At 40.4% G+C, this 27,993-nt stretch overlaps 1 protein-coding gene across 7 annotated transcripts in view; it reads right to left on the reverse strand.

Moving 5' to 3' along the window:
* Positions 1 to 27,993, reverse strand: part of LOC120299446 (sodium channel protein type 5 subunit alpha-like) — a 289,877-nt gene that overhangs the window by 41,661 nt on the left and 220,223 nt on the right. For 5 of the 7 annotated variants that reach the window (XM_039324297.1, XM_039324295.1, XM_039324293.1 and 2 more), the window contains 4 exons: positions 27,408 to 27,788; positions 17,574 to 17,706; positions 13,483 to 13,721; positions 8,455 to 8,628 (listed from right to left, as the gene is read on the reverse strand). In XM_039324297.1, the coding sequence (XP_039180231.1) occupies positions 8,455 to 8,628; positions 13,483 to 13,721; positions 17,574 to 17,706; positions 27,408 to 27,788 (927 nt within the window). The remainder of the gene's footprint in view (positions 1 to 8,454; positions 8,629 to 13,482; positions 13,722 to 17,573; positions 17,707 to 27,407; positions 27,789 to 27,993) is intronic. The other 2 variants (XM_039324300.1, XM_039324298.1) reach the window with 2 other exon arrangements.

Genomic DNA, 27,993 nt, shown 5'->3' on the forward strand with positions numbered 1-27,993 from the left:
TGTCTCTTTGTTCTTATTTTTCTTGGAAGGTAATGGACTTAAATGACTGTTTTTGATTTCCTTGTTCTCAGCTTTGGATCTTTCTCTTGATTTTTTCTCTTTTTTCTTTTTCGGAATTCTAAGGATTACAGTATTTTTGTTCTTTTTAATTTTTATCTCCCCCTTCCCTTTTTTGGGGGGGAGAAGGGAAGATAGAACTGTGTTTTAAAAAATGGCTTCAAAGAGACAACCGCCTTCTATACTACCCAAGGTGGTTTCCTCTCCCACAACTTTAACTATACAACAACAACAACAACCTAAACATGTACCACCGACCCAGCCACCACCTTCCCCTCCTCTGCCAGGCCTGTCTGCACAAGAGATTAAAGACATAATGGGAGATGCTGTATCTCAAATTAGAGATGAAATGAAGCAACTTGTTGTACAGATTAAATCTGAAATTAAAGTGGAATTAAATGAAATGAAGGATTCATTAGAGGATAATAATACTATTATGCGGCAAGATATAGTTACAGCCTTATCAGGTTTGGCTTCTGTGGTGGTGAAGCTGGACTCGAGAGTGGAGGAAGTTGCAGACAAAGTTGACTTTTTTGAGGATAAATTTCAAGATATGGAAAGGAAGATGGAGATTTCACAAGAAGATATCCTTATGTCTCAGTATAGGGAGATGGAGCACGCCCTGAGGATCAGGGGTCTGAAGGAGGACATGAATCAAGATTTGATGGAGATAGTGCTTAGTGATCTAGCTGTTGCTTTGAATATGGATAAAGGAGAATTACGCAGAGAAGTGGAAAAAATTTATAGAGTTAATTCCTGGATTGCAAAGCAGAAGAACTTGCCTAGAGATGTTGTGATTTATTTTACAAAGAAGTCTCTGCGTAATGAAATTATACAAGCTTTTTATAATAAGAGATTCCAGATTGCTGCCCAAGATGTTATCATTCTAAAGGATATCCCATCAAAAATCCTAAGAAATAGGAAAGATTTTGCTTTTTTAGCTAATGAGCTTAAAGCTAGATTGATGCCATTCAGATGGGAGATCCTGATGGGTAATACTCTGAGCCATGCGGGGACGCGTCACAGGCTGAACACGGTTGCCAAAGCTAAAGAGTTTTATAATACGGTCCTGGGTGCAGGGTCAGCTTCATCTGTTCAGAAGCTCTTGAGTGGTAAAGAGCTGGAACAGCAACCTGAAACATTAGGTCTGATCTCTGCTGGGAAGATGCAAGCTGAATGGCAACGTCAAACAGAGGTTAAAGAGCAGAGGATGACCCGTGCAGCACATAGACGTAAGGAAAAGGAGCAACAAAAGAAAGAAATTAAAGAATCTTCTTCGGAAAGTGCTTCATTGCCAGTGGGAGGAGCAAGACCCAAGAGTTCTGCAACACATACAGCAATGGCAGACCTCCAGGTAGTCTTCTCCAGGCTCCTGGTCAAGGGAGATGGCAAAGTTTCTGACCTGGAATGTTAACGGTCTAAATTCCCCTCAGAAAAGAAAGAAAATCTTTTACTACTTAAAGCAACATAATAATGATGTTATCTGCCTACAGGAAACTCATATTTTACTTAAAGATCAAAAATATTTAGTTAACGCCCGTCTGGGATCTCATTTTGTATCTTCAGCTCCTGGGAAAAAGGGGGGAGTGGTTATTTATGTGAAGCAAAATTTACCAGCTTGTCTGGTAGAATCAGATCCCCAAGGAAGATATGTAATGATTGAACTTGGTTTATATGGTAAGAAAATACTTATAGTGGGACTTTATGCACCAAATCAGCAACAGGAACAATTTTATAGATTGTTACATCAAAAAATAACTTTGCTGGACTATAGATCCGTGATATTAATGGGTGATTGGAATGGTGTCCTAGATATACAAAGGGACAAGAAAGGTCCTTCTCCTCTTTTTAAACAGGCAAAACTACCTAAAGCCTTTTTTGACATGAAAGAGGACTGGGAACTAAGGGATTATTGGCGGGAATGTAATCAAGAGGAGAGAGACTTTACCTTCTTTTCAGATAGACACCAATCCTTTTCAAGAATTGATTTCTTTTTGATTACAACAGATTTATATAATAGAGTAAAGAATGTAAAGATTTTTCCTAGATCGCTGACGGATCATAGTCCAGTTTGGATGGAGCTGACTCAAGAAAAAGAGGAGAGAAGATCCTGGAGGGTGAATGAGAACTTATTTAGACAAGAAAAGAATGTTCAAAAGTTAAAGGAGTGTTTAAAGGATTATTTTGCTCTGAATATGTATAAGGGGACTTCAATGTCAATGGTATGGGATGCAGGTAAAGCATTTATGCGTGGGATTTTGATAAAAATGAATAACTTTCATAGGCAAAAGCAGACTCAGAAACGTAAAGAATTGGAAGATGAGATCAAATTAAAAGAAAAGTTTTTGGTTTTAAATCCTTCAGATGAAAGGATTAAAGAATCTATAAAGTTGTTAAGAACACAATTTAACATGTTGATGGCGGATCAATCCGCAACCAATTTATTGTTTATGAAACAAAATACATTTTGTAATGCTAATAAACCAGGGAGATGGTTGGCTTATCAATTAAGAAAGAAACAGAGACAGAGAATAATAGATAAAATAAACTATAAGGGTAAACTAGTGTATCAGAAGGAATTGATTAAGAAATCTTTTTTAGATTACTATCAAAAATTATATAAATCTACTAATGTGCAAATTTTAGATATAAATAAATATTTAAGTGAGGCCAACTTTCCCAAACTGACAGAGGACCAGAAACATGAAATTAATGGTTTAATTACTAATGAGGAAATTGCGATAGCAATCAAACAATTGAAACCAGGGAAAGCACTGGGCACGGATGGGTTGACATATGTTTATTACAAAGCTCTAATGGAAGAGATGATTCAACCATTAGGTGATCTTTTTAATAATATTTTACAGGGCTCAGAGATTCCTCCTTCATGGCGTAGTGCTTTTATATCCTTGATCCCAAAAGAGGATCAAGATCTTACTTTACCAAAGAATTATAGACCTATAGCTCTTTTAAATATTGACTATAAGATATTTGCAAAAATTTTAGCAAATAGGCTTATGAGGGTTGTGCATCATCTTGTGCACAAGGATCAATCTGGGTTTATAACTGGTAGGTACATGAAAAATAATGCTAGACAAATTATTAATTTATTAGAATATCTAGATAAGAATAATCAAGTTTCTGCAGGGCTGATATTTTTAGATGCTGAAAAAGCTTTTGATCAATTGAATTGGCATTTTATGTTAAGAGTAATAGAAGAGATGAATCTTGGTGAAAAGATATTACAAGCTCTTACGGCAATATATCAAAAACAAACGGCACAACTTATTGTTAATGGAGGTTTGTCAGAGGTTTTTACAATAGAGAAAGGTACTAGGCAGGGATGTCCATTATCACCGTTGCTGTTTGTTTTAACATTGGAAATATTGTTGATTAAAATTCGAGAGTCGCAGGAAATAAAAGGAATAGAAGTTAACAAAAAAGAATATAAGTTAAGAGCTTTTGCAGATGACTTGGTGGTTACTTTGTCGCAACCTACTTATTCTGTAGTAAAGTTATTACAGTTGACTTATCATTATGGTTTGGTTTCGGGTTTTAAGATTAATGTTAATAAGACTAAAATCCTACCTAAAAATATGACTATTCGGGAGAAGCAGATTTTGGTTAATTTGACGGGTTTTGAAATTGTTAATAAGGTAAAATATTTGGGGGTGATTTTATCTGTTTCTAATGCAAAATTGTTTAAGAATAACTATGAAAGGTTGTGGGTTAGAGTACAGAAAGACTTGAGGAATTGGGAGAAGTTGCAATTATCTCTCATGGGAAGAATTGCAGTGATAAAAATGAATGTTCTACCCAAGTTTCTTTTTTTGTTTCAAATGTTACCGATTTTGAAGAATGAGATTAATTTAAGTGAATGGCAGAAAGGTATTAACAAATTTATCTGGGCAGGGAAAAAAACAAGGGTAAAGTTTAAAATCATGCAAGACTCCCGTGAGAGAGGTGGACTCAAGGTACCGAATTTGAAATTATACTATGATGCGGTGGTTTTAACATTAATTAGTGATTGGGTAAATTTAACAAATTTGGAGATACTCTATTTGGAGGGATGGGATTTACTTTTTGGTTGGCATGCCTATTTAATATTTAATAAAAAAGTGGACCGGGCTTTTAAATCTCATATTATAAGAATCTCTTTACTTAGGGTTTGGAGAAAATATTATAAAAGTGATTTTAAAATACCATTATGGGCTATACCTTGGCATGCGATAGAGGGGATAAAAAGAGGTGTCAAAATGGATACGGTGTCTTATACACAGTTACTTAGATGGGATGGACAAAACTGGCAGTTAAAACTATTGGAAAAGCTAGCACATGAAAATATTATTTATTCTTGGTTTCAATATAGGCAATTAGTAGACAGATGGAAGATGGATTGTAAGGTGGGTTTCCTCAGAGAAGACGAAAATCTTATTAAGCAAGTGAAGGATCAAAGACAAACTCATATTAAGAGAATTTATGGGGTTCTAATGGAATTGGATTCAGAAACAGAATTAATTAAGGATTGTATGATTAAATGGGCGCAGAATTTTGGTGAACCAGTTCTACTGGATACTTGGGAAACTATTTGGGTGAGAAATGTTAAATTTACACAAGCACAGAATCTAAGGGAGAATTTTTATAAAATGTTTTATAGATGGCACCTTGATCCACAAAAAATGTCTTTTATGTACCCTGACCTACAGCCTAAATGTTGGAGATGTGGTTGTTTGGATGCCACCTATTATCATATCTGGTGGTCGTGCAGAAATATAAAAGCCTTTTGGATTAAGATATGGTGGAATATTCAGAGAATTTTTAGAAGGAGGGTAAAATTTACTCCACAATTATTTTTATTAGGTATAGTTACTGATTGTGATACAAAGGAGGTTATATTGATGTTGAACTTGATTACAGCCGCAAAGCTGTTAGTAGGACAATATTGGAAGAAGGAATCTTTGCCTACTTTGCAGGAATGGTTTCTTAAAGTGTCTTATTTGGCGGAAATGGCAAAGATTTCGGCTTTCTTAAAAGAACAATCGCAAGAGAAATTTCTTGCTGTTTGGGATAAATGGATAAAGTTTATACAATTTAAATTGGATATAAAAAAATATCATCTAGCTTTTTTATAACTTTTATTTTTATATATACACATATATTTTAGTGTTATATTCTTTTTTTTCATATAATTTTTTTTAACTTTTTTTAATTAAACCTATATTCTGCTCTGGGAAGCTCCAGGGGGGGAGGGAGTGGGGGTTTTGGGGAGGGTTGGGGAAGGGTTGTTTTGTTTTGTTTTGCTTTGTTTTGTTTTGCTTTGTTTTTGTATTGTATTGTATTGTTTTTTTTTGTCTTTTTGTAAAAATTTATAAAAATTTTTAATAAAAAAAAAAAAGAAGTTACAACCTGAACTGGGAAGAGTCAACAGGTATTTGGCTCATTTGAACCAAGGTTCAAAACAGAAGTGCTAACATTAGATGGTAATATCTAGATGATCTTGTCTCTTCTCAAAAAGTTTAAGTAGAGTCGGACTTGGCTAGAGGGAGACTGAAAAAAAGGTCTTTAGCTCTTTAGAGTGGGAAGTCGGAAAAAAAAAACATGTTGAAAAAAGACAATAGCAAACTACCACTCTACTATTGCCAAGAAATCTGCAGAAATGTCTATGAAGCCACTGAAAGATGAACAAAATGTCAGGAAAACTTTATTTACCACTTCTATATCATACCTATTTGAGGGGCTTGCAGTGTTTTTAAAGAGCAAACATTCTGATTTTGCCTACTCCCCTACAAATAAGCATTGCAACCTTGAAAATCTAATGGAGCTGCAACGATGAGGCTGAGGGCATCATGCAAGCTATGGGCCACAGTTTGCTTTCTCTACCGACAAGTGCCAATGTGGGCATGAACTAAATCCTTTGAATAATCTAGTTCTAAGCATTTATACAGTAGAAGATTACTATAACACACTATATGTGGGGCTATCTTAAGGCTTTGTCTGAATACCATAGTTGATGCACAAAGCAACTACACTGAAGTGTGCTGAAGCAAACATGAATGAAGCCAGGTTCAAAGGTCGCATTCCTGGCATACAGGTTAGTCTTCAGATTAAAACAATTTGTTCAATTCAAAGTTATGAAAATGCTGAACAAATGACCCTTATAACAGGTTCTCATAGTTCTGGCTATCCCTGTATCCTCACACTTAGTGCCTAGCTCACGTTTACAATATCACATTGAGCTACAGTCATGTGACTGTAAGTTCCAACATTTTCTGCTGGCTTAGTCAATGGAGAAGCTAGCAGGAAGTTGCAGTCAAATCAGATCCTAACTTAAAGACCTGCAGGGCTTCACTTAACAAAAACAACTAGGACTGCTAGAATTGCTGTTACTAAGTGACACAGCTGCATGGCATTAGGCTTTACAACCATGTCTCTTAGTGATGCTAACAACAATCCCTTATAAACCAAGGCCCTTGTATCTAAAGAATGCTAAAGCTTGGGACTAGGATACCTAGTTGATCACTGTCCTCTCTTAAAGGTTGGAGTAATGACAAAGATCATCAGATAAGGTGGTCCTGCATTTATAGGGCTAAAAGACTGATTTCTTGATGTTCTTTGTAGATCGACCTTCTCTACTTGGCATTTGCACTCAGGATTATTGGTACTGCTCTCAGTACATTGCTTTGAGATGATTAACATGACAATGGATATAAAACTAAAGGTAAAGATAAAGGTTTTCCCTGTCCAACTCTAGGGGGAAGTGTTCATCTCTGTTTCTTAGCCAACATTGTCCAAAGATTCTTCCATGGTCAAGTGACCAGGATGGCTATATGCCAAGGTGCATGGAACACTGTTATCTTCCCACCAAAGTGGAACCTATTTATCTACTCCCATACACATGCTTTAACCGAGCCGAGGTGGCGCAGCAGTTAGAGTGCAGTACTGCAGGCCACTTTAGCTGACTGTGTTCAGCAGGTCGGCGGTTCAAATCTCACCGGCTCAAGGTTGACTTAGCCTTCCATCCTTCCGAGGTAGGTAAAATGAGGACCCAGATTGTTGGGGGCATATATATATATATATATATATATATATATATATATATATATATATACATACATACACACACACACATACATACATTGCTTACTGGTGTACACCACTTAGAGAGTGCTCGCACTTAAAGCGGTATATAAGTCTCATAAATAAATAAATAAAAGTGCTAGGTGGGCAGGAGCTGGGAGCTCTCCCCACCAGGCAGTGCTGGGGGCCTTGAACCTAGGCTGTCAGTTTTCCTACTGACTAGCTCAGTGTCTTTAACCGCTGAGCCATTGCGCCCTCTGATATAAAAATATTTTAAAATAAATTAGTATTTGCTATGCAAATTGTTTTGAAAAGAGCGCAACGAGTTCAGCCATAATTATCATATGTCAAACTGTCTACATCAACAGGGTACCTTTGATATGAGTTGTAGCTTTAAGGCCCTTTGAGAGACCAGGGGAAGTTGAGACAATCGTTTGCTTTCACTGCGCTTTGTAATCTTATCCTCATTTGGCCATCTGCTGCTAACCAGTTGTGTTCATAGTGTTTGGGAGCTGCTATAGTACAGTTACATCAGTATAATCCAGAGGTAGGCAACCTTGGCTCCTTTATGACTCATGGACTTCAATTCCCAGAATTCCTGAGCCAGCATGGCTCAGCTTGGAAACTCTCCCTTTCCCCTCAGCATGGCTGGCTCAGGAATTCTGGGAGTTGAAGTCCACAAGTCATAAAAGAGCCAAGGTTGCCTACCCCTGGACTATACTGATGTAACTGTACTATAGCAGGTCCTATACCAGTCATCCACTATATGAAATTGGATGAAATGGACAACATGGGTAAGGACTTAAAAGTTGCCAAATACAAGAAAGGAGATAAAATGCAGATAGTCCTCAACTTATAACCATTCATTTAATGAACATTTGATATTATAACGGCACCGGAAAAAAATGACATGCTCATTTCTCACAATTTGCAGCATCATCATGGTCACCTGACCAAAATTCAGATGCTTGGCAATTGGCTCATACTTATGAAGGTTGCGATGCCCCAGGGTCACATGATCGCTTTTTGTAACCTTCTGACAAGCCAGATTCACTTAACAACCACGTTACTAACTTAACACCTGCAGTGATTCACTTGAGAACTGTGGCAAGAAAGTTTGTAAAATGGGGCAAAACTGACTCAACAACAGCCTTGCTTACCAGCAGAAATTTTGCGGTCAATTGTGGTCGTAAGTGGAGGACTACCTTTACTACCCCACATGCAATTTTATTTTATTTTATTATTTTAATCCTGCTAAAAGTATTGCAAAGGCTTTGCATTTTATGTCTTAGAGAAAAAGAGAAAGGTAAAATATTTTACCAGTCTGAAGGAGCGTAACACAGACACATTTCCCATGCTGGAAAGGCTTAGTTCCATCAAACTTAGCGTGACAATTATACTGTCAAAAATATTCCAGCCTTGCTGAAAATAATAATATGGATCCAATGCTATAACCTTAAACACCATCTCAGCCGTAAAAATACCAGTGAAGATCTGCAAAAAGAAACAGGATATTCAGCGTAAGCAGGCTTGCCTTGTTTGGGTGGTTTCCCAGATTAATGAGGATACAGTTTATGTTGTATTTGGGGAAGGCAGCACTGGCCATCCTATATACCACAGGATTTTTTTAAAAATCTATAGACTGCCACATATTTGGCTCAGAAATAATTTAAGCTATCCCTTATTTTTCCACCACAATCGCTCAATCATTTTATTTTTGGACCACTGAAACCTTCCTTATTTTATTTTATTTTATTTTTAAAATTTATAAGCCGCCCCACTCCCGAAAGACTCTGGGCGGCTAACAATAAAAAACACATAAAACATAACAAAACAACAATACAAAAACAATCAACCAGAGGTAAGGTTTTATAAACCCTAGGCCTGCCGGAAAAGCCAGGTCTTAAGTAGCTTACGGAAGACCAACAGGGTGGGAGCGGTCCTAATCTCCGGGGGGAGCTGATTCCAAAGCGTGGGCACCATCACAGAGAAGGCCCTCCTCCGCAGCCCCGCCAAATGGCATTGCTTGTCCGACGGGGCCTGAAGGAGGCCCAGCCTGTGGGATTTAACTGGACGTAGGGAACTATGAGGTAGTAGGCGGTCCCGCAAATAGCCTGGCCCTGAGCCATATAGGGCTTTAAAGGTAATGACCAACACCTTGAATTGGACCCAGAGACCAATAGGCAACCAGTGCAGCTCACAGAGGATAGGTGTAACGTGGGTGTATCGAGGAGCACCCACTATCACTCGCGCGGCTGCATTCTGGACCAACTATAGTCTCCGAATACTTTTCAAGGGTAGCCCCATGTAGAGCGCGTTGCAGTAGTCCAAACGTGAGGTGACAAGGGCGTGAGTGACTGTAAGGAGAGCCTCCCGGTCCAGGTAGGGTCGCAACTGGTGCAACAGGCGAACTTGTGCAAAGGTCCTCCCAGCCACAGCCGTCAATTGATGTTCCAAATTCAGCTGTGGATCAAGGAGGACACCCAAGTTGCGAACCCGCTCCAAAGGGGGTATATTTTCCCCCGCAAGAGTCAACACTGGACAGTCGACATGATCCTTGGGAGGCAATATCCAAAGCCACTCGGTCTTGTCACGATTGAGCCTGAGTCTGTTAACCCCCATCCAGACCCTCACGGCTTCGAGGCAACAGCCCATCACATCGGCCGCTTCACTGAGAGAGCTCGGGGAGGAGATATATAACTGGGTATCATCAGCATACTGATGAAACCTCACCCCGTGCTGTCTGATGATCTCACCCAGCAGCTTCATATAAATGTTAAATAGGAGGGGAGAGAGACCGACCCCTGTGGCACGCCGCATTCAAGGGGCCTCGGGGTTGACCTCTGCCCTCCCACCAATACCGATTGCAACTGGCCAGAGAGGTAGGAGGAGAACCACTGTAAAAAGGTGCCTCCCACTCCCACCCCTTCGAGTCATCGCAAAAGGATACCATGATCGATGGTATCGAAAGCCGCTAAGAGGTCAAGTAGCACCAAGACAGAGGAATAACCTCTGTCTCAGGCCCGCCAGAGATCATCCATTAGCGCGACCAAAGCGGTTTCTGTGCTGAAGCCAGATTGAAAAGGGTCTAGATAATCCGCTTCATCCAGAGACCGTCGGAGCTGGAGCGCCACCACTCTCTCTACAACCTTCCCCACAAAGGGGAGATTGGAGACTGGACGGAAGTTATTTAAATCAGCTGGGTCCAGGGTAGGCTTCTTGAGCAGGGGCCTCACAACCACCTCCTTCAGGGATTGTGGAAAAGACCCCTCCCTCAATGAAGCGTTGATCAACACCTGGAGCCAGCTTCGTGTCACCTCCTTGGCAGCCGAGACCAACCAGGAAGGACACGGGTCCAATAAACAAGTGGAGGCACTCATTGCTCCCACCGCTCTGTCCTTGAGCATGTATTCCATTGTCCTTTAATTCCAATCCAAATATCTACCCTGCAATCTTAATATCTTATTAATTTATCATTACATGCACACAAATCCCTTATGCTTATACTATACTTATAATATTGGGTCCAATTCCAGTCACGACAATAGAAAAAAGATGCTGAGACCCTAGAGTAGACATGTCAAACTCGTGATGTCACATGATGTCGCGCAACATATCGGGACAGTTTTGCCATTACTGGCAATGGGGTGGGCGCGGCTTCTGGATGACACGTCCGCTCCGCGTGTCGGCAGTTTGACACCCCTGCCCTAGAAAGTGTGTAGAGAGGAGCAACAAAGATGATCAGGGGTCTGGAAGCTAAATTGTATGATGGCCAGTTGAGAGAGAAATAGGAACATTTTACCTAATGTAGAGAAGGATTAAAGCAGTGGTTCTCAACCTGTGGGTTGGGACCCCATTTGGGGTCGAACGACCATTTCACGGGGGTCACCAAACAACGCAGTCCGCCGTTTTTTTCCCCTTTTCCTTAGCTGTGCTACTCCCTTTTATTCTATTGGCTTTTGAAAGCCAATAGAATAGACTCTCTTGAATAGAGTCTAATTCTATTGGCTTTCAAAAGCCAATAGGAATTGTCCAGGCTGTCTCTGCCCTGCTGACCTCGCCAAAAGTCCCACTCTGCAAACGGTGGTGCACCAGTTGAGTAGTCCTCGACTTACGACCGGTTGGGGGTCGTGGCATTAAAAAGGTTGAGAACCACTGGATTAAAGGGACCATGATATCTGTCTTCTAGTACTTGAGGGATTGACTTATTCTCCAAAGCAGTTGAGGGCAGGACAAGAAGCAATGGGTGAAAGCTTGTTCAAGAGAGAACCATAAGGAGAAATTTCCTTTCTTCCTGGAATCGTGAGTGCTCCATGGCCGGAGGTCTTAAAAAATAGAGTGGAAAACATTTGATGGAGATGGTATAAGGCAGACATGTCAAACTCACAACGTCACGTGACGTCGCGCAATGTATCGGAGTTTTTTTGCCATTGCCAGCAATGGGGTGGGCACAGCTCCAGTATGATGAAACCGGCCCACGGGCCAGCAGTTTGACACCCCTAGTATAAGGTCTCTTGCCTTGAGAGGGGAGTTGGACTAGAAATTCTTCAAGGTCCCTTCCATCCCTATGATTCTATGTTCTATATATAACCACTGATGTCTACTAGGGGTTATGTAAAAAGAGTGATCCTGTTTCACATAAACCACATACATTTCTGCATTTGGTAACATCTCAGCAATTTTGGAAATACAACTATCAATGAAAGACAATATTTGTAATTCAGGGTTGAACTATGGGGTCCTTGGTGCTCTCTGAGCTTGGCTATTTTCTTGCAGATGTTTCATTATCCAACAATTATCCAACTACCGGTGGCACTGATGTTATCTAGTTGAGTAATGAAACGTCTCCAATAATCAAACAATCAAACTCAGAGAGCATCAAGGAACCCAAACTCACAACTATTATTTATAGTTAATGCCCTTAAAAGTTATATAAGTGATGAAAAACCTGTAATTTAATCAAACTGCAAAAAGTATTCCATAGTTTTGACCCCATCTCATTACGTGAGGTCTCAAGGGATGATAAGCATTTGCAACCCACAGGGCACACTTTTTTAACCCTTAAATTAGGTCACAATTTTGACCTAATATTCATCATCTGTAAAGGAAGGGAAAACAGGAAGAATGTGTAATAGGAAGTAAAGCAATCAATTATTATTAGCTTATATAGCTAAAGTGCCATCTCTTTGTGGCAAGCAATATCCCTTTGTTTATTTTCCTTTTTAGGAGCTACATGGGTCAGGATGATGATGTACTAACATTATGTGAAGTGCAGAAATTTGCCTCATTTTCCCCCCTTTTCTTCTTCCTAAAACTAATTGCATCTTGCCAATAGTAATACTACTAGCATAAAAACAATAGCATGGTCTTAATGGTTTTAAACACTTTTATTCTTTTTAATGACTTTTGTGGCATTTAAAAAAAATATTTTGTATTTTGTATTTTATTTTTAACCTTGTTACCTGCCCAGAGTCATAGGAGGACTAGAGGCTAAAACATATGAAGAACAGTTGAAGGAACTGGGTATATCTAGACCAGGGATAGGCAACCTTGGCTCTTTTATGACTTATGGACTTCAACTCCCAGAATTCCTGAGCCAGCATGGCTCAGCCTGGAAACTCTCCCTTTCCCCTCAGCATGGCTGGCTCAGGAATTCTGGGAGTTGAAGTCCACGAGTCATAAAAGAGCCAAGGTTGCCTACCCCGGTCTAGTCTAATAAAGAGAAGACCTAAGGGTGACATGATAGCAGTGTTTCAATATATGAGGGGCTGCCACAAAGAAGAGGGGTTCAACCTATTCTCCAAAGCACTGAAGGCAGGACAAGAAGTAACGGATGGAAACTAACCAAAGAGACAAGCAGCCTAGAACTAAAAAGAAACTTCTTGACAGGGGGAACAAAAAATCAGTGGAATGGCTTGCCTTCAGAAGTTGTGGGTGCTTCATCTCTGGAGATTTTTAAGGTGATTGGACAGCCATTTGCCCAGAATGATAAAGGATCTCCTGATTGAGCAGAGGGTTGGACTAGAAGACCTCCAAGGTCCCTTCCAACTCTGTTATTCTGAGTGAGGTGAGCAGCCATATACATTTAACAATAAATAAAAATAAGTAAATCTATCCCCTATGAACAGAGATGACAATAATAAGACATACCCAAGGCTGACCATTGTTAAATATAGGCAACTGGGTTACATAGGCTCTTGAGCCATCATGTCATTTCATTTATCTTCCTGTTGGAATGAATTATTCCTAACCAGATGTGCTGAGATAGTAATTCCCAGAGCATGATTAAAAATAATTCTGGGAGTCGTGGAGGAAGGAAGCAAGACACGTGAAACATGACCTACATACCAGATTCCCAACGTTCAGCACTTCCTCAAATTCTTTGGTCATCTTGTAGTGATCCATGGCCATGAAGAGTGTGTTCATCACAATGCAAAGGGTGATTGTGAGGTCGCTGAAAGGATCCATAATGATGAACTTGACTTTCTCCTTGATCAAGAGCCACATTGGGCAGCAATCCCATATGAGAAATTTTACTGCAAAGTGATTCCAGCAAGGAGGACATTTCTGTTGAGATTCCTCAAGCTCTGTGTAAGAAGGAACAGAGCATGTGGTGGAGTAAGTAGCAGTAGTTGGACGCAGGAAAGGAAATAAATACATTTACTGCATGTTCAGCAGATTTTATTTATTCCTTTACATTCATATATTTCAACCTATTCAGGATCAGATGCTTTTAGTATCCAATTGGTATTTTGGTATCCGATAATACAGTAACTGTTGCCCTAGGGCAGGGGTAGGCCACCTTGGCTCTTTTATGACTCGTGGACTTCAACTCCCAGAATTCCTGAGCCAGCCATGCTGAGGGGAAAGGGAGAGGTTTCCAAGCTGAGCCATGCAGGCTCAGGAATTCTGGGAGTTGAAGTCCACGAGTCATAAAAGAGCCAAGGTTGCCAACCCAAACCCTAGGGGGAAATGAATGCTGATATTTCTTATCTGTGTGAGCAAACATTTTTTTTCTTAAAATATTGCAGATGGTCTTAGGTTTACATCCATTTGTTTAGCAACCATTAGAGATTAAGGTAGTGCTAAAAAAAAGGGCATACAACTGATCCCTATAATTTCAGCAACTGCAGTCACATGATTGTTATTTGCAACATTCTTGCCAGCTTCCCCAAAGCAAAGTCAATGGGGAAGCCACCAGGAAAACTCACAATTTGCTCTAGTAAATAACTCCCACCAGCAATACCCCCCCAATACTCCCCAGCCTCCATTGACACACGTACACTGGGCTAGTCTTTCTAGCACCCCCCCTGGAAGTCCTACGCTACTTATTTGGGATTCCTGCCATTTGTGTTGGGTGCAAAACATCAGGACCATAGGTTAGCTTGCAGTTCAGAAGATCTGTTGCTCAAGCTTATACACAAGAATCAAGTCAATTAAAGTTCAGTACTAAATTGGCACCAGGTAAGGATCAACACAATTCAAGAGGGGTTGTGGTAACATTTTTGGTAACATTACAACCGTAGACAGATTACTCGCTTAACTCCCCTCCCCAGTTCTGCCTGCTCTTCTACAATTTGCTTCTTATGCAGCTGGGAGTTATGATGGCAACAAGAACTAAACTAAACCAGGCAGTTACGTGACTCATCACTTAGTGACAACAATCCTGGTCCCAATTGTTATAACCTAAGGATTAGCTGTACCTTTGTCTTTTTGAATAGAAATATTACATTTTTAATTTCTCAAGATGACTTACATGTTCATATATTTATATGCCAAAGTTCTGTTTGCCCTTTTACTTAATTATCTTGCATTTGAAAAAAAGAATTGGATGTGTTTCTTTCATTTAAAGAAGCAATAAAATTTTAAAAGAGTCAAGATGCGTTTTTCCGAATGTGATAATTGAAGCCACAATATTCTGAAGGTCCTGTCTTGGTTTAGAAAAAAAGAATAAAGATCTGTACACCTTCAGACATTGCTAAAATACAACATCTAATGTTGTCTGCCACTGGTTCCATTGGACAGGACTTCTAAGAGCAGTAATTTGGCATCATCTGCAGGGCTATAATTTCCATAGCCTTGGCCAGGGGTAGGCCACCTTGGCTCTTTTATGACACGTGGACTTCAACTCCCAGAATTCCTGAGCCAGCATGGCTCAGCTTGGAAACTCTCCCTTTCCCCTCAACATGGCTGGCTCAGGCATTCTGGGAGTCTACAAGTCATAAAAGAGCCAAGGTGGCCAACCCCTGCCTTTGGCAGTGAACCAATCCTAAATGCCTCCCTCTTTTTTGCCCTTATTTCTACCAATTTTACATCTGAGTAGACTGGATACAAAATTACCCCAGGGAAATGGTGGCTGGAAAGGAAGTTCCAATATGCAGTGAAGTATGTGCAGGTGGTCCTTGATCAAAACTTTGGAATTTTGAACATTTTGGAACTGGCATATAATTATGACAGTTGCAGTGGCTCAAGGTCACGTGATCTGCCTTTTGCAAACTTCCAACAAGCAAAGTCAATGGGGAAGCCATCCTCATTTAACAACCACATTACTAACTTAACAATTGCAATGATTCACTTAACAACTGTGGCAAGAAAGGTCGTAAACTGGGACAAAACTCACTTAAAAACTGTCTTGCTTAGCAACAGAGGTTTGGGGATCAGTTATGGTTTTCAGTTGAGCACTACCTGGACTCTTTCCCAGCTGTTGATTAGATACATTCGGAAGGGCAAAGCTATCTAACGATTGTGTGTTATCCCCAAAATAACCTGCAGTAGGCTACAACAATGATATCTATGCCCTTGGTAAGGCAATTTCCACACTATAATAAGTGATTACATTCAGACCGTATATTATGTAACTTACTTACTTCTAAGTCGATATTTATACAACGGCTCTGTGTAATTCTGAGCTGTTAGGAGTTCACCAAACATTGCTTCTGAATGAAACAATGCAAAATCCTATTAAGAGGAGATTAGCAGAATTTCTTTCCCAAAGCTTAAATAAAGATCTCTTAGAGTAGCTTTTATTAGGACACATGCCCCACGTCCATCTGATGCGCTGTGATGCAACCCCCAGAGCTTAAGAAATGCTGCCTCAGAATTCTGGGTGTTGTAGTCCCAATGCAACCTTGGCTCTTTTATGACTCATGGACTTCAACTCCCAGAATTCCTGAGCCAGCCATGCTGAGGAGAAAGGGAGAGTTTTCAAGCTGAGCTATGCTGGCTTAGGAATTCTGGGAGTTGAAGTCCACGAGTCATAAAGCGGCCTAGGCCTAGACCAGGGGTAGGCCACCTTGGCTCTTTTATGACTCGTGGACTTCAACTCCCAGAATTCCTGAGCCAGCCATGCTGAGGGGAAAGGGAGAGGTTTCCAAGCTGAGCCATGCTGGCTCAGGAATTCTGGGAGTTGAAGTCCACCAGTCATAAAGCGGCCTAGATCTAGACCAGGGGTAGGCCACCTTGGCTCTTTTATGACTTGTGGACTTCAACTCCCAGAATTCCTGAGCCAGCCATGCTGAGGGGAAAGGGAGAGGTTTCCAAGCTGAGCCATGGTGGCTCAGGAATTCTGGGAGTTGAAGTCCACCAGTCATAAAGCGGCCTAGGCCTAGGCCAGGGTAGACCTTGGCTCTTTTATGACTCGTGGACTTCAACTCCCAGAATTCCTGAGCCAGCCATGCTGAGGGGAAAGGGAGAGGTTTCCAAGCTGAGCCATGGTGGCTCAGGAATTCTGGGAGTTGAAGTCCACCAGTCATAAAAGAGCCAAGGTTGCTTACCCCTGGATTAGAGGAAGGCTGATACAGAATACGCCGCCATTCAGCAAACAATCAGCAAAGTGGTGCATGACCTAATATTCTATTCTATACAGGTAGTCCTCGATTTACAATTACAAGGGAAACCAGAATTTCCATTATAAGTCATTGTGACCCTACATCGATTTTATATCCATTTGTATGGCAATCATTAAGAGAATAATTGTGGAGGTTAAATGAATTACATGGTCATTAAGTGAACCAGCTTCTCCCTATTGGGTGTCCTTTGCCAGAAATCAGCAAGAAAAGTTACAAATCGTGACCATGTGACCCCAGAATGCTGCAACCGTCACATATGCGAGCCAGCTGCCAAGTACTTATATTACAATTATGTGATGACCTTGGAGGGCGGTGCAATGATTGCAAATGTGAGTACAAATCATAAATTACTTTTTTCAAGGCTACTGTAATTTTTTAATGGTCATTAAACAAACAATCATAAGTCAAGGACTGCCTGTATCATGATATTTCTCCAAATCTGGCAACTTTAAAGTCTTGGAACCTTAAACTCCCAGAATTCCTCGGTCTGCCACAGTAGCTGGGGAATTCTGGGAGTTGTAGTCCACAAGTCTTAAAGTTGTCATATTTGGAGATGTCTGTTCTAGGTTGAGTATCACAGGGAAGTCTTACCTTCCAAAGCGCTGGTGATGATGCTGACAGCACTCACAGCACGTTTCCTATGAAAGTGTTCTTCAGAATGCTCCATAGAAAGGCGTTGGGGTGATAGAAGCTGCCTCTTGTTCAGCTCTTCAGAAATGGAGGTCTAGGTCAAGAAATACATCCCATGAATAGTTCATGTAAGCTACCCAAAGCATATCTGATGTGCTTGAATAAGATTTTATTTTTTTCCCAGATGTGGGAATAAAGGTTTGCCTTTATTCCCACATCTACCATATTTCCAAAGAAGTGAAGTCCCTGGTATGAACAGTTTCCTCAAAGCCAAAAGATTATTAGCTAGTTATGATAGTTATTATTTTCCAAAACGCCTGAAGAGAGGACAAGAAGCAACGGATGGAAACTAATCAAGGAGAGAAGCAAGTTGGAACTAAGGAGAAACTTCCTGACAGTTAGAACAATTAACCAGTGGAACAACCTGCCTCCAGAAGCAGTGAATGCTCCAACACTGGAAGTTTTTAAGAAGAGACTGGACAGCCACTTGTCCAAAATGGTATAGGGTTTCCTGCCTGAGCAGGGGGTTGGACTAGATGACCTCCAAGGTCCCTTCCAATTTTATTATTATTATTATGGATCATCACACAGTCAGACAGATATTCAGACTGGATTTGGCATTTTGTCTACCTATCGAGTCCTTACCCAGGACCTGGGATAGGCAGATGTGGATGTTTGATGGTATTACAGATATCGTCGCAGGATGGAAGCAGTTCCTAATAAGGCCGCCTTTTGCAATTGACTAATAGCGAATTTGTCAATGCCAATGGTGTTCAAGTGGTGCTCCAGTGGTTTTGGGATTGCACCCAAGGAGCCTATGACTGTTGTTGTTGTTATTATTATTATTATTATTATTATTATTATTATTATTATTACTATTACTATTTTGAAGGGAAAGTGGGCAGCGATCTATAATTGATAAACAGATACTAATTTTCCCCCTGGTTGTTGGGATATATCATTCAGCAGCAGCATAGAAATAATAGCCAGAACTTCAGCCTGGAGGACATCAGAAGCATAGATTGTAGCTCAGGAAGTTCCTGAGACTGGTAACCTTCATTCACTATTCTATCTCATCTTCTTACCACATCCTGCCCAATACACAAAGAAGGAAAAATCAATGTCCTATCCAAAAGCCAGACTATCCATTTACAGAAGGTAACCTAACCCAACTCAAGAAATACTCCATAAACAAGAACCACATGAAGGTTTCAATTAAGCAATCAAATAATGTGTTTCAAGGATCTTGCTTGTGTCTAAGCTGTAGGGAACAGGGATTTGTGGCCCTTCAGATGTTGTGGATTGTGTCCTCCAGAATCTCTTGTTATTAACCATGCTCCGGATCTTGGAGCCTGACAACATCTGGAGGATTGTAGCCAGATTCACTTAACAACAGTGTTACTGACTTAACGATTTCAGTGATTCACTTCACAATTGTGACCCCCCAAAAAAAACCCCGTCATAAAATGCTGAGCTGTCTTGTTCAGCAACAGAATTTTTTGGCTCAATTTGGTTGTAAGTCGAGGACTACCTATGTATAGTTATGTTGGCTAATGGACAAATCTAGGTTACCCTCCCTCCCACCCACCACCCACCCCCTGAAATCATTAGGAAAGAGTCCAAGCTTGCTAGAGTTAACTCAGTTTGTGTTCTTTTGTGGTGGTTAAGAGCTCCCTGTGGTGCCTTTTGAATATATTCATCTGTCATTTTGGCAGGTAGGAGATCTTTGTTTTTCCAAACTCCGCTTCTGCTAATGTTTCTAAATGACACATAGATGCTAGCAGGTGTAGTAATTGTAGGAGTGGAACTATGGCAGGCAAGTGCTGTGTTTTGCAGAATAGGAGATATGCCTGATATGTCTAAGATGGCTGAACTGTTTAACACAAATCTACTTTGGAAGACATTTCCTCTGATGAAAAGGCTGCTGGCACAATGCCACTCAGGCATAAATTATGTGGAGAAAAAGTTGTGTACCAACAGACAGAGTAAAAAAGAACGCACAGCTCCAAATTTATATAGAAATTTTTCCCTTGGCTCATATTTCACATTGAATTAAAATGATCGGAGAACTGCCCATTTTAACAAATTCCAAAGGGTCAAGTATAGAATGCTCTTTATTATGACAAACACATGTTTCTAAATTCAAAAGATCTTTCAGGAAATATGGCTCAGTTCTCATTAGATCCGAGATGGGGTGATAACTTATTTTATTTTATTTTTATTTTATTTTTATTTTATTTTTTTATTTATTTCTTTATTTAATTATTTTATTTATGTTTGTTTGTTTGTTTGCACCCTGCTTTTGTTTTTACAAATAACTCATCACGGGGAAACATACCTAATACTTCTTCCTCCTGTCTTCCCCACAACAACAACCCTGCTGGTTGGGCTGCAACAGAGTAACTAACTCAAAATCACCTGGTTGCCCTTTTTCATGCCTAAGGCGGGACTAGAACTTACTGTGGCCTAGTGATTGGCCCAAAGTTCCCCAGCCAGCTTTCATACCTAAGGCAAGACTAGAATTTCACAGCCTCCTTAATGCCTTAACCATTAAACAAAATCAGCTCTCCTTAATGAAAGTCAGAAGTTAATTAAGCATCCATAGCGTAGTAATGTTTTCTTCTAATTCAGCGCCCTCCACCAATCTTTTTTGTACCACGGACTGGTTTTGGGGAAAGCAATTTTTCCACAGATCGATGACGGGGGCGGTGGGTGAGGGGAATGGTCCCGTGCACTACTTAGATCCCACATATGTGCAGATGAAATGGATCGGTTCCTAAGAGGCCACGGCCCAATCCCAGTCTGTGGCCTGGAGCTGGGGATCCGTGCACTAATTTATAGCATGTTTTTAATTTCTTCTATTCACTGCAGGTGGAGAAGGGAGACAAAATCCTAACCTTGTCAGGAAACCCCCCCCCCACAATAAATCAACTTGCCAATAAAAAAAAATCTTCAATTTGGTGTCCCCCCCATTTGTTCCGAAACAATCACCATTGGTAATAAATGGATATTCTTTTTAGTATCTATCATTATTTGTTCGTGGATGTAAGGATGTAATTGTTCTAAGTGTCAGGAGAAACTTCCTGACAGTTAGAACAATTAACCAGTGGAACAACCTGCCTCCAGAAGCGGTGAATGCTCCAACACTGGAAGTTTTTAAGAAGAGACTGGACAGCCATTTGTCCGAAATGGTATAGGGTTTCCTGCCTGAGCAGGGGGTTGGACTAGATGACCTCCAAGGTCCCTTCCAACTTTGTCATTATTATTATTACTTTTCCCTGGCAGCTGCAAAAATAACCAGTTACCACTTTATTTTTTCCCCAATATGATCAGAAATCAAAACGGCAACTGCCAATTTCCCATTTTTATCACTACTGACCAATCTATGCTAAGGAAACTGGAACAACCAGAATAAACTAGCAAAAGTGTTTTTGTTCTTTCTCACGCTCACAAACAACAGAGTTTAAGAGGGAACATTACATTTTGAAATGTATGCAAGTAATGAGATTTATAAAATTGTAATGAACTCATAAAATCAAAGAGGTTTTCAAAGGTGATTGTCAATGAAATACTGAGAATTTTTAAAAGATATTGTTAACATCACATAGAATAGAACTGGGGAGATGATAAGGCAGCTGTTGTTGAAAAATTTCCCCATAATTTATATAAAGGCAATGTGCGATGAATTTATATGTATAATCTTTATGCAAAGGCAGAAAAAAGAGCTTACATCAGAAAACTTCATGTTAAAAAGCACCTGCGCTTAGTAAATATGGTTTTAAGAAGGCTTGCCATAGATTTATATTAAAAACTATGTATTGTGGGAAATGTTTAATTCGGAACCTTTTGTCTAGGGAAAGTTGCGAACAACAATTTGAGGCAGATTGTTTAAAAAAAAATTATTTACCTTTTTCAAAAAAAGAAGAAAAGAATTAAAATACTACTCAATATTAACTTAGAAAAAAGAAATGACCTTGAATTCAGCTAATGTTTATCTTCCTATGATTAGATTACAATTTTCATAAGTATTGGTAGTACAAGCTATGGTGATTGTCATTGTTATTTTTATTATTATATTAACATATTTTTATTAAAATATATACGTTTAATGAAAAGATGGAGTAGGGGGTGACATGAGAGCAGTCTTCCAATATCTCAGGGGTTGCCACAAAGAAGAGGGAGTAGTCAAGCTATTCTCCAAAGCGCCTGAAGGCAGGACAAGAAGCAACGGATGGAAACTAATCAAGGCAAGAAGCAACCTGGAACTAAGGAGAAACTTCCTAACAATTAGAACAATTAACCAGTGGAACAATCTGCCTCCAGAAGTAGTGAATGCCCCAACATTAAGAAGAGATTGGACAACCATTTGTCTGAAATGGTATAGGGCAGTGGTTCTCAACCTTTTTAATGCCGCGACCCCCAACCAGTCGTAAATCGAGGACTACACAACCGGTCGTAAGTTGAGGACTACTCAACTGGTGCAGCACTGTTTGCAGAATGGGACTTTGGGCGGGCTCAGCAGGGCAGAGACAGCCTGGACAATTCCTATTGCTTTCAAAAGAGAGAGAGTCTATTCAAGAGAGTCTATTCTATTGGCTTTCAAAAACCAATAAAATAAAAGGGAGTAGCACAGCTAAGGAAAAGGGGAAAAAAATGGTGGACTGCATTGTTTGGCGACCCCCGTGAAATGGTTGTTCGACCCCAAATGGAGTCCCGACCCACAGGTTGATAACCACTGGTATAGGGTTTCCTGCATAAGCAGGTGGTTGGACTAGAAGACCTCCAAGGTCCCTTCCAGCTCTATTCTATTCTATTCTATTCTATTCTATTCTATTCTATTCTATTCTATTCTATTCTATTCTATTCCACTTTTAATTTTTATTAATATTTTAGTTTCATAAAGTATTAAGCACAAGTGTAAACAATAAAGCTATTGGCTTTATTGTTTACACTTTTACTGGAGTCGGCACTAAAAATTGCCATGTTAAGATAAATTCCATTTGATATATTTTCTGCTCACACATTTATAGAACAATTGATCCATATGCAATTTGCACCAAAATACTTCGAGCGGGAATGAGGGGTGGGGGGGTTGTACCTCTTTTTAGACACATAGCTTGAGGAAGATCATACAGAGGGCTACTACCTTTGCCAAAATAGCCTAAGCAGTTCACTTGTTGCAATTCCAACAACACACCAAAATTTGTGGATAACCTCTGGCAGAGCCCGGATAGTATCCTGGCTCTTTTGATTCTCTCAGTGGCTTTCAATAACTATTAATTTAAGGCACCAGTTTAGAAAATGAGAGATTGTGAGTTCACTTCTCTTTGGCATGAAAGCCAGTTGGATAATTTTTGGCCGATCACTAGGAGACCTTGAGTTCTAGTCCTGCCTTAGCATGAACACTTACTGGGTGACCTTGGACCAATCACTAGGGAAAACTGAGTTCAAATCCTTCCTTAGGCATGAAAGCTGACTGGGTGACTTTTGGCTAATCACCAGTTCAAGTCCCACCTTAGGTATGAAAGCCTGCTGGAAGACTTTGGGTGAATCACCAGGAGATCATGAGTTCTAGTCCCATTTTATCATGAAAGCTGATTGGGTGACTTTGGGCCAGTCACTCTCTCTAGCCCAGGGGTAGACAACCTTGGCTCTTTCATGACTTGTGGATGAGTCATGAAAGAGCCAAGGTTGCCTACCCCTGCTCTAGCCCAATCTATCTCACAGGATTGTTTGTTGTGGGAAAAACAGAGGAGGAAAGTGTGTATTCACAGCCTTGAGTTATTTGTAAAAAATAATAAAGGCAGGATACAAACAAACAAAATTAACCAGGCCTGAGGATTCAGAAGGAATGACGGGGGTCTTCCTTTCTCTGTGGTCAGTTCCAATAGTGGTGTTTGGAGAAGAACTCAGGGCCCATCTATTGGCATGAAACAGTGATATGTGAGAGTGACTTGGGAGACAGGGCAACAAGATGTAGCCAAGGGAAGACAGCTTAGCCCACAGCTTAGCCCAAAGCAGGAATATTAAATGTATAATATTGTACAAAATTAGAATACAACTATCAGAGAAAGACTGGCTGAGCCAGGGGGAGGAGTCAAGAGGGGAATTAGTTTAGACTTCTTATGTAGGGACCAGAGGACAAAATCTGACTCCTGTTGAATGCCACTGAACCTAAACTAGTCTGGCCCAGGTAGAGACTGCCATTCTTGGAAGATTCCTGTGAAATAAGCATAAGCAATAAAGTAGCTAATTGACTCTGAAGTGAGAATCTGGTTCTTTGCGCCTGACAATAACAAACTGCGATGCTTCAACCACTACATCTCTAATATGGGATCCAGGGTAGGCATACTCTCTGAAGACAATTTTAATTGAGGAGAAGCCATAATTAGCACCATTTGCATCAGCTATTTTTGTGCAAATTTACACACCATTCAAGAATGGGGGATAATATTCTCAGCAGCTTCCAAAGGATTTAGACCAATATCCATTTTACTAATGCTGAGGATTCTCAGCTCCTGCTGATTGAAGTGAGTGGTAAGAACCTTGCTTGTTTTTGCTTGCAGAAACAACAGCAATATAGGAGTTAAACTGAAGGGTGACTGTATTTGCTATTAAGCTGCTGGTGTTCTCCTGATGTGGTCCAGTGAACATTTTAATAAATATACATATTAATAGAAGATTACTCATCAGCTGAATACTCCTTTGTAGGTTGAGTAGAAGACATTGGGCAGTGCTGTAATATCAGCATCTTCTTACCCACTATGTTTTCATAATCACATCTTAGAAGGAAATATTAGCTCAATTTTTTTCCTCTGAATTTTTATTTTGGTGTGTTCCACCTAGGATCTGTGGACTGTGATGGGCTACAAAACCTGTAAATTTCATCCATGCATTGCCAATTGCCAAGCATCTGAATTTTGATCACATAACCATGGGGATGCTACAACAGTTGTAAGTATGATAAACAGTCATAAGTTGTATTTTTCAGTGCTGTTGTAACTTTGTACAGTCACTAAATGAACTGCTGTAACTACCTAAAGCTTGCACAATCCCACATGTTCTGGAGTACATCTGGTCAGTAGGTGATGGCCAACAGATGTCAGAAGTCATTGAGACCACTTCAGCCTTCAAAAATGTTTTCTTTCAAGTCAATTCCTCAGTGTATTGGGCCACTTCTTCAAAGACAAAACTGGATTTTAAGCATCATGAAGATATGATCTGTCCTCTACTCCAGTGTTTCTCAACCTCACCGATTTCCAAAATTCCCCAGCCAGCTGAGTTTGAGAAACACTGCTCCAGTCTGTTCACGTTGCTGCTGATGGCCTTTCAATTGGCTTAAGGCATATGGTTTCCTTCAAATGAAGTTAAAACTTCCACAAAATCCTAACACAGAATGAACACTTCACAGTTCCAGCAGAATCTCCAAGTAATTACACATCCCCTCCAGGTTATCTCTCTGTAATCCTGTATCAGTAATTTCCTCTTTTGTGGATTATTCCATGATAAAATAATATATAAAATAGGTTTGTGTTGTATTAGAATGTACATCTGTACATTAAGTGAGAGTATTTCCCTAGGATTAAACAGAATAGAATCACGAGAACATGAAGATAGTTAGCCAGTTGTAATGTTCGCAAATGTCACAATTTCATATTCCCTTTTTCACTCTACTATTGTGCCTGTTCATGGGTTCTCCCTTCATAATAATATCGCTATGATTCAACATTTCTGCCTTCATCCCTGAGGACTATTTAATTCTGCTGCACTAGCAAATCCACACTGAATTATAAGCAGGGATAGTTGAAATGTAAACAACATCCACAAATCAAGGCCAGAGAACAATTTAGACAGCCAAGATCAGCGAAACATGGAATCAAGCCCTGGAGTTCTGAACATATTACTTATGTATTTAGATTTAAATTTATATACCACCTTTTGTTCAGGAACTCAAGTCTTCTTCCTCCTATTTCTCCCCCTCCCCATAAGAACCCAGAATGAATAGAATAGAGCTGGAAGGGACCTTGGACATCTTCTAGTCCAGCCCCCTGATCAAGCAGGAGAACCTATACCAGTGGTTCTCAACCTTTTTAATGCCGCGACCCCCAACCGGTCGTAAGTCGAGGACTACTCAACCGGTCGTTAAGTCAAGGACTACTCAACTGGTGCAGCACCATTTGCAGAATGGGACTTTTGACGGGCTCAGCAGGGCAGAGACAGCCTGGACAATTCCTATTGGCTTTTGAAAGCCAATAGAATTAGACTCTATTCAAGAGAGTCTATTCTATTGGCTTTCAAAAGCCAATAGAATAAAAGGGAGTAGCACAGCTAAGGAAAAAGGGAAAAAATGGCGGACTGCGTTGTTTGGCGACCCCCGTGAAATGGTTGTTCGACCCCAAATGGGGTCCCGACCCACAGGTTGAGAATCACTGACCTATACCATCTCAGACAGGTGATGGTCCAGTCTCTTCTTAAAAATCTCTAGTGATGGCGCGCCCATGATTTCTGGGGGTAAGTTGTTCCACTGGTCGATTGTCCTCACTATCAGGAAGTTTCTCTTTAATTCTCTCCTTGATCAGAACCCCACTCCCTACTATCACTGATGATGTTACTAGTTTGATGAAACATCTGCAAGAAAACAAGGAAGCTCAGAGGACACTAAGGATCCCTCATGTCAACCCTGAGCTACAGATATTCTCCTTTATTGTTACCCAGAAAGGTATGTTGGGCTGACACACTGTCACATCACCCTGTCCTTGAGGGCAGACTAAAACTTGGGTCAATCCAACACTTTCACCCCCAGGCTACACTGTCTTTCTTCAGTCTGCAGAAGAGTTGAAGCAAAGCAACATTTACTAAAGGTGAGACAGCCAACCCAGAGGCAACAACAACTTCTGAACATAAAGGAAAGACTATTAAAAAGTACAGGTAGACCTCAATTTATGACCACAACTGATCCCAAAATTTCTACTGCTAAGCAAGACAGTTGTTTCACCCCCTTTTGTGACCTATTTTGTTACTGTTCTTAAGCCAATCATTGCAGTTGTTAAGTGAATCATGTGGTTGTTAAACAAATCTGGCTTCCCCAATTGACTTTGAGTGGCAGAAGCCAGCTGGGAAGGTTACCAGTGGTGATCACATGACCTCATGATAGTGCAAGTGTCATAAACACATTTGCCAGTTGCCAAGTGCCTGAATTTTGACCATATAACTATGGGGATGCTGCAATTGTCTTAAGTGTCAAAACCAGTCTTTTTTTTTTTTTTCCAATGCTTTTGTAACTCTGAATGATCACTAAATGAACTGTTGTAAGTTGAGGTCTACCTTTACTGGAGAACGAATGAATGCAACACCTTTTTATGTTTTGACTGCTGATTCCTAAGGATGACAAGGGATAAGCACTTTTAGCAGTTGCTGACCTCTGAATCATTATCTTAACCCAAATCTTAATCATGATTAAGGATCTAAATTGCAACCTCAGGACCTGACATCTGCATATAACATCTGGAGAGAAAATGGACAGAATTCTTAATCCCGATCCCCAGAAACTACCAGAAGTATCTCTTCAATAAACTCATGATCTATCAAGCCTAGCTCAGCCCACAAGCCATGGGTTATAAATATCTCCACCAAAGCTCTGTAAATATTCTATTTTTACCACATGTCTTCTCTTGTTGGTCTGTCTGTCTGTCAAGCTTCTGTAAGTCACAGTATATGGTTTGTTGGTGGGCTTTGTGAGCTTGGCAGCTGACAAAGGAAATCCAAAGGACAAGGCAAGAATAAAAGTAGACCCACCGTGTCAGCTGTTCCATATTTATCTGCAGTGACTGGTGGCAACAACACATCAGTTGGAGTGGTTGGATCCAAGCTTTCTCCACCGCCAATCAGCGACACCACTCCATTGCAATCCACCGAACTGTTCCTTTTGCTACTGTATGTGTAGATTGGAGAGCTATAAATCCCTTGACTCTGTGCACTCAGCCGTCTCCCGTTCCTCGGAATTAGCAGTGAGCCATGTTGGATTTCACTGTCTCCGACCGTGCTAATATCATCATCAGCAAACTCTGCCTCTGAACCCATTTCCCTGCTGCGTAGGCGGAAACTGAAAACACTTCCATGGCTGGTCTTACGTCTCACTGAATTTTCCAAAGAGCCTGAAGTAAAACCCAGGAGAGTCTTGAAGGATTCAGAGAAAGTGGAAAAGGCCAGTGAGAGGGAAGGAGAAGGGAGGGAGAGGAATAGAAAGGAATCAATTTAATAATGCATTTATTGGATGACAAGAAGGTGTCAAGTTCCATCAAACAGCAAATCTCTCCATGTACATTTATGAAACATTGTTTTGGGAGAATGATCAGAGACAGATGGGGTGGGACTTCCTCTG

Source organism: Crotalus tigris, unplaced genomic scaffold, assembly GCF_016545835.1.
Source record: "Crotalus tigris isolate CLP2741 ecotype Arizona unplaced genomic scaffold, ASM1654583v1 scf7180000024297.1652928, whole genome shotgun sequence".
In the NCBI taxonomy this organism is placed as follows: Eukaryota; Metazoa; Chordata; class Lepidosauria; order Squamata; family Viperidae; genus Crotalus; species Crotalus tigris.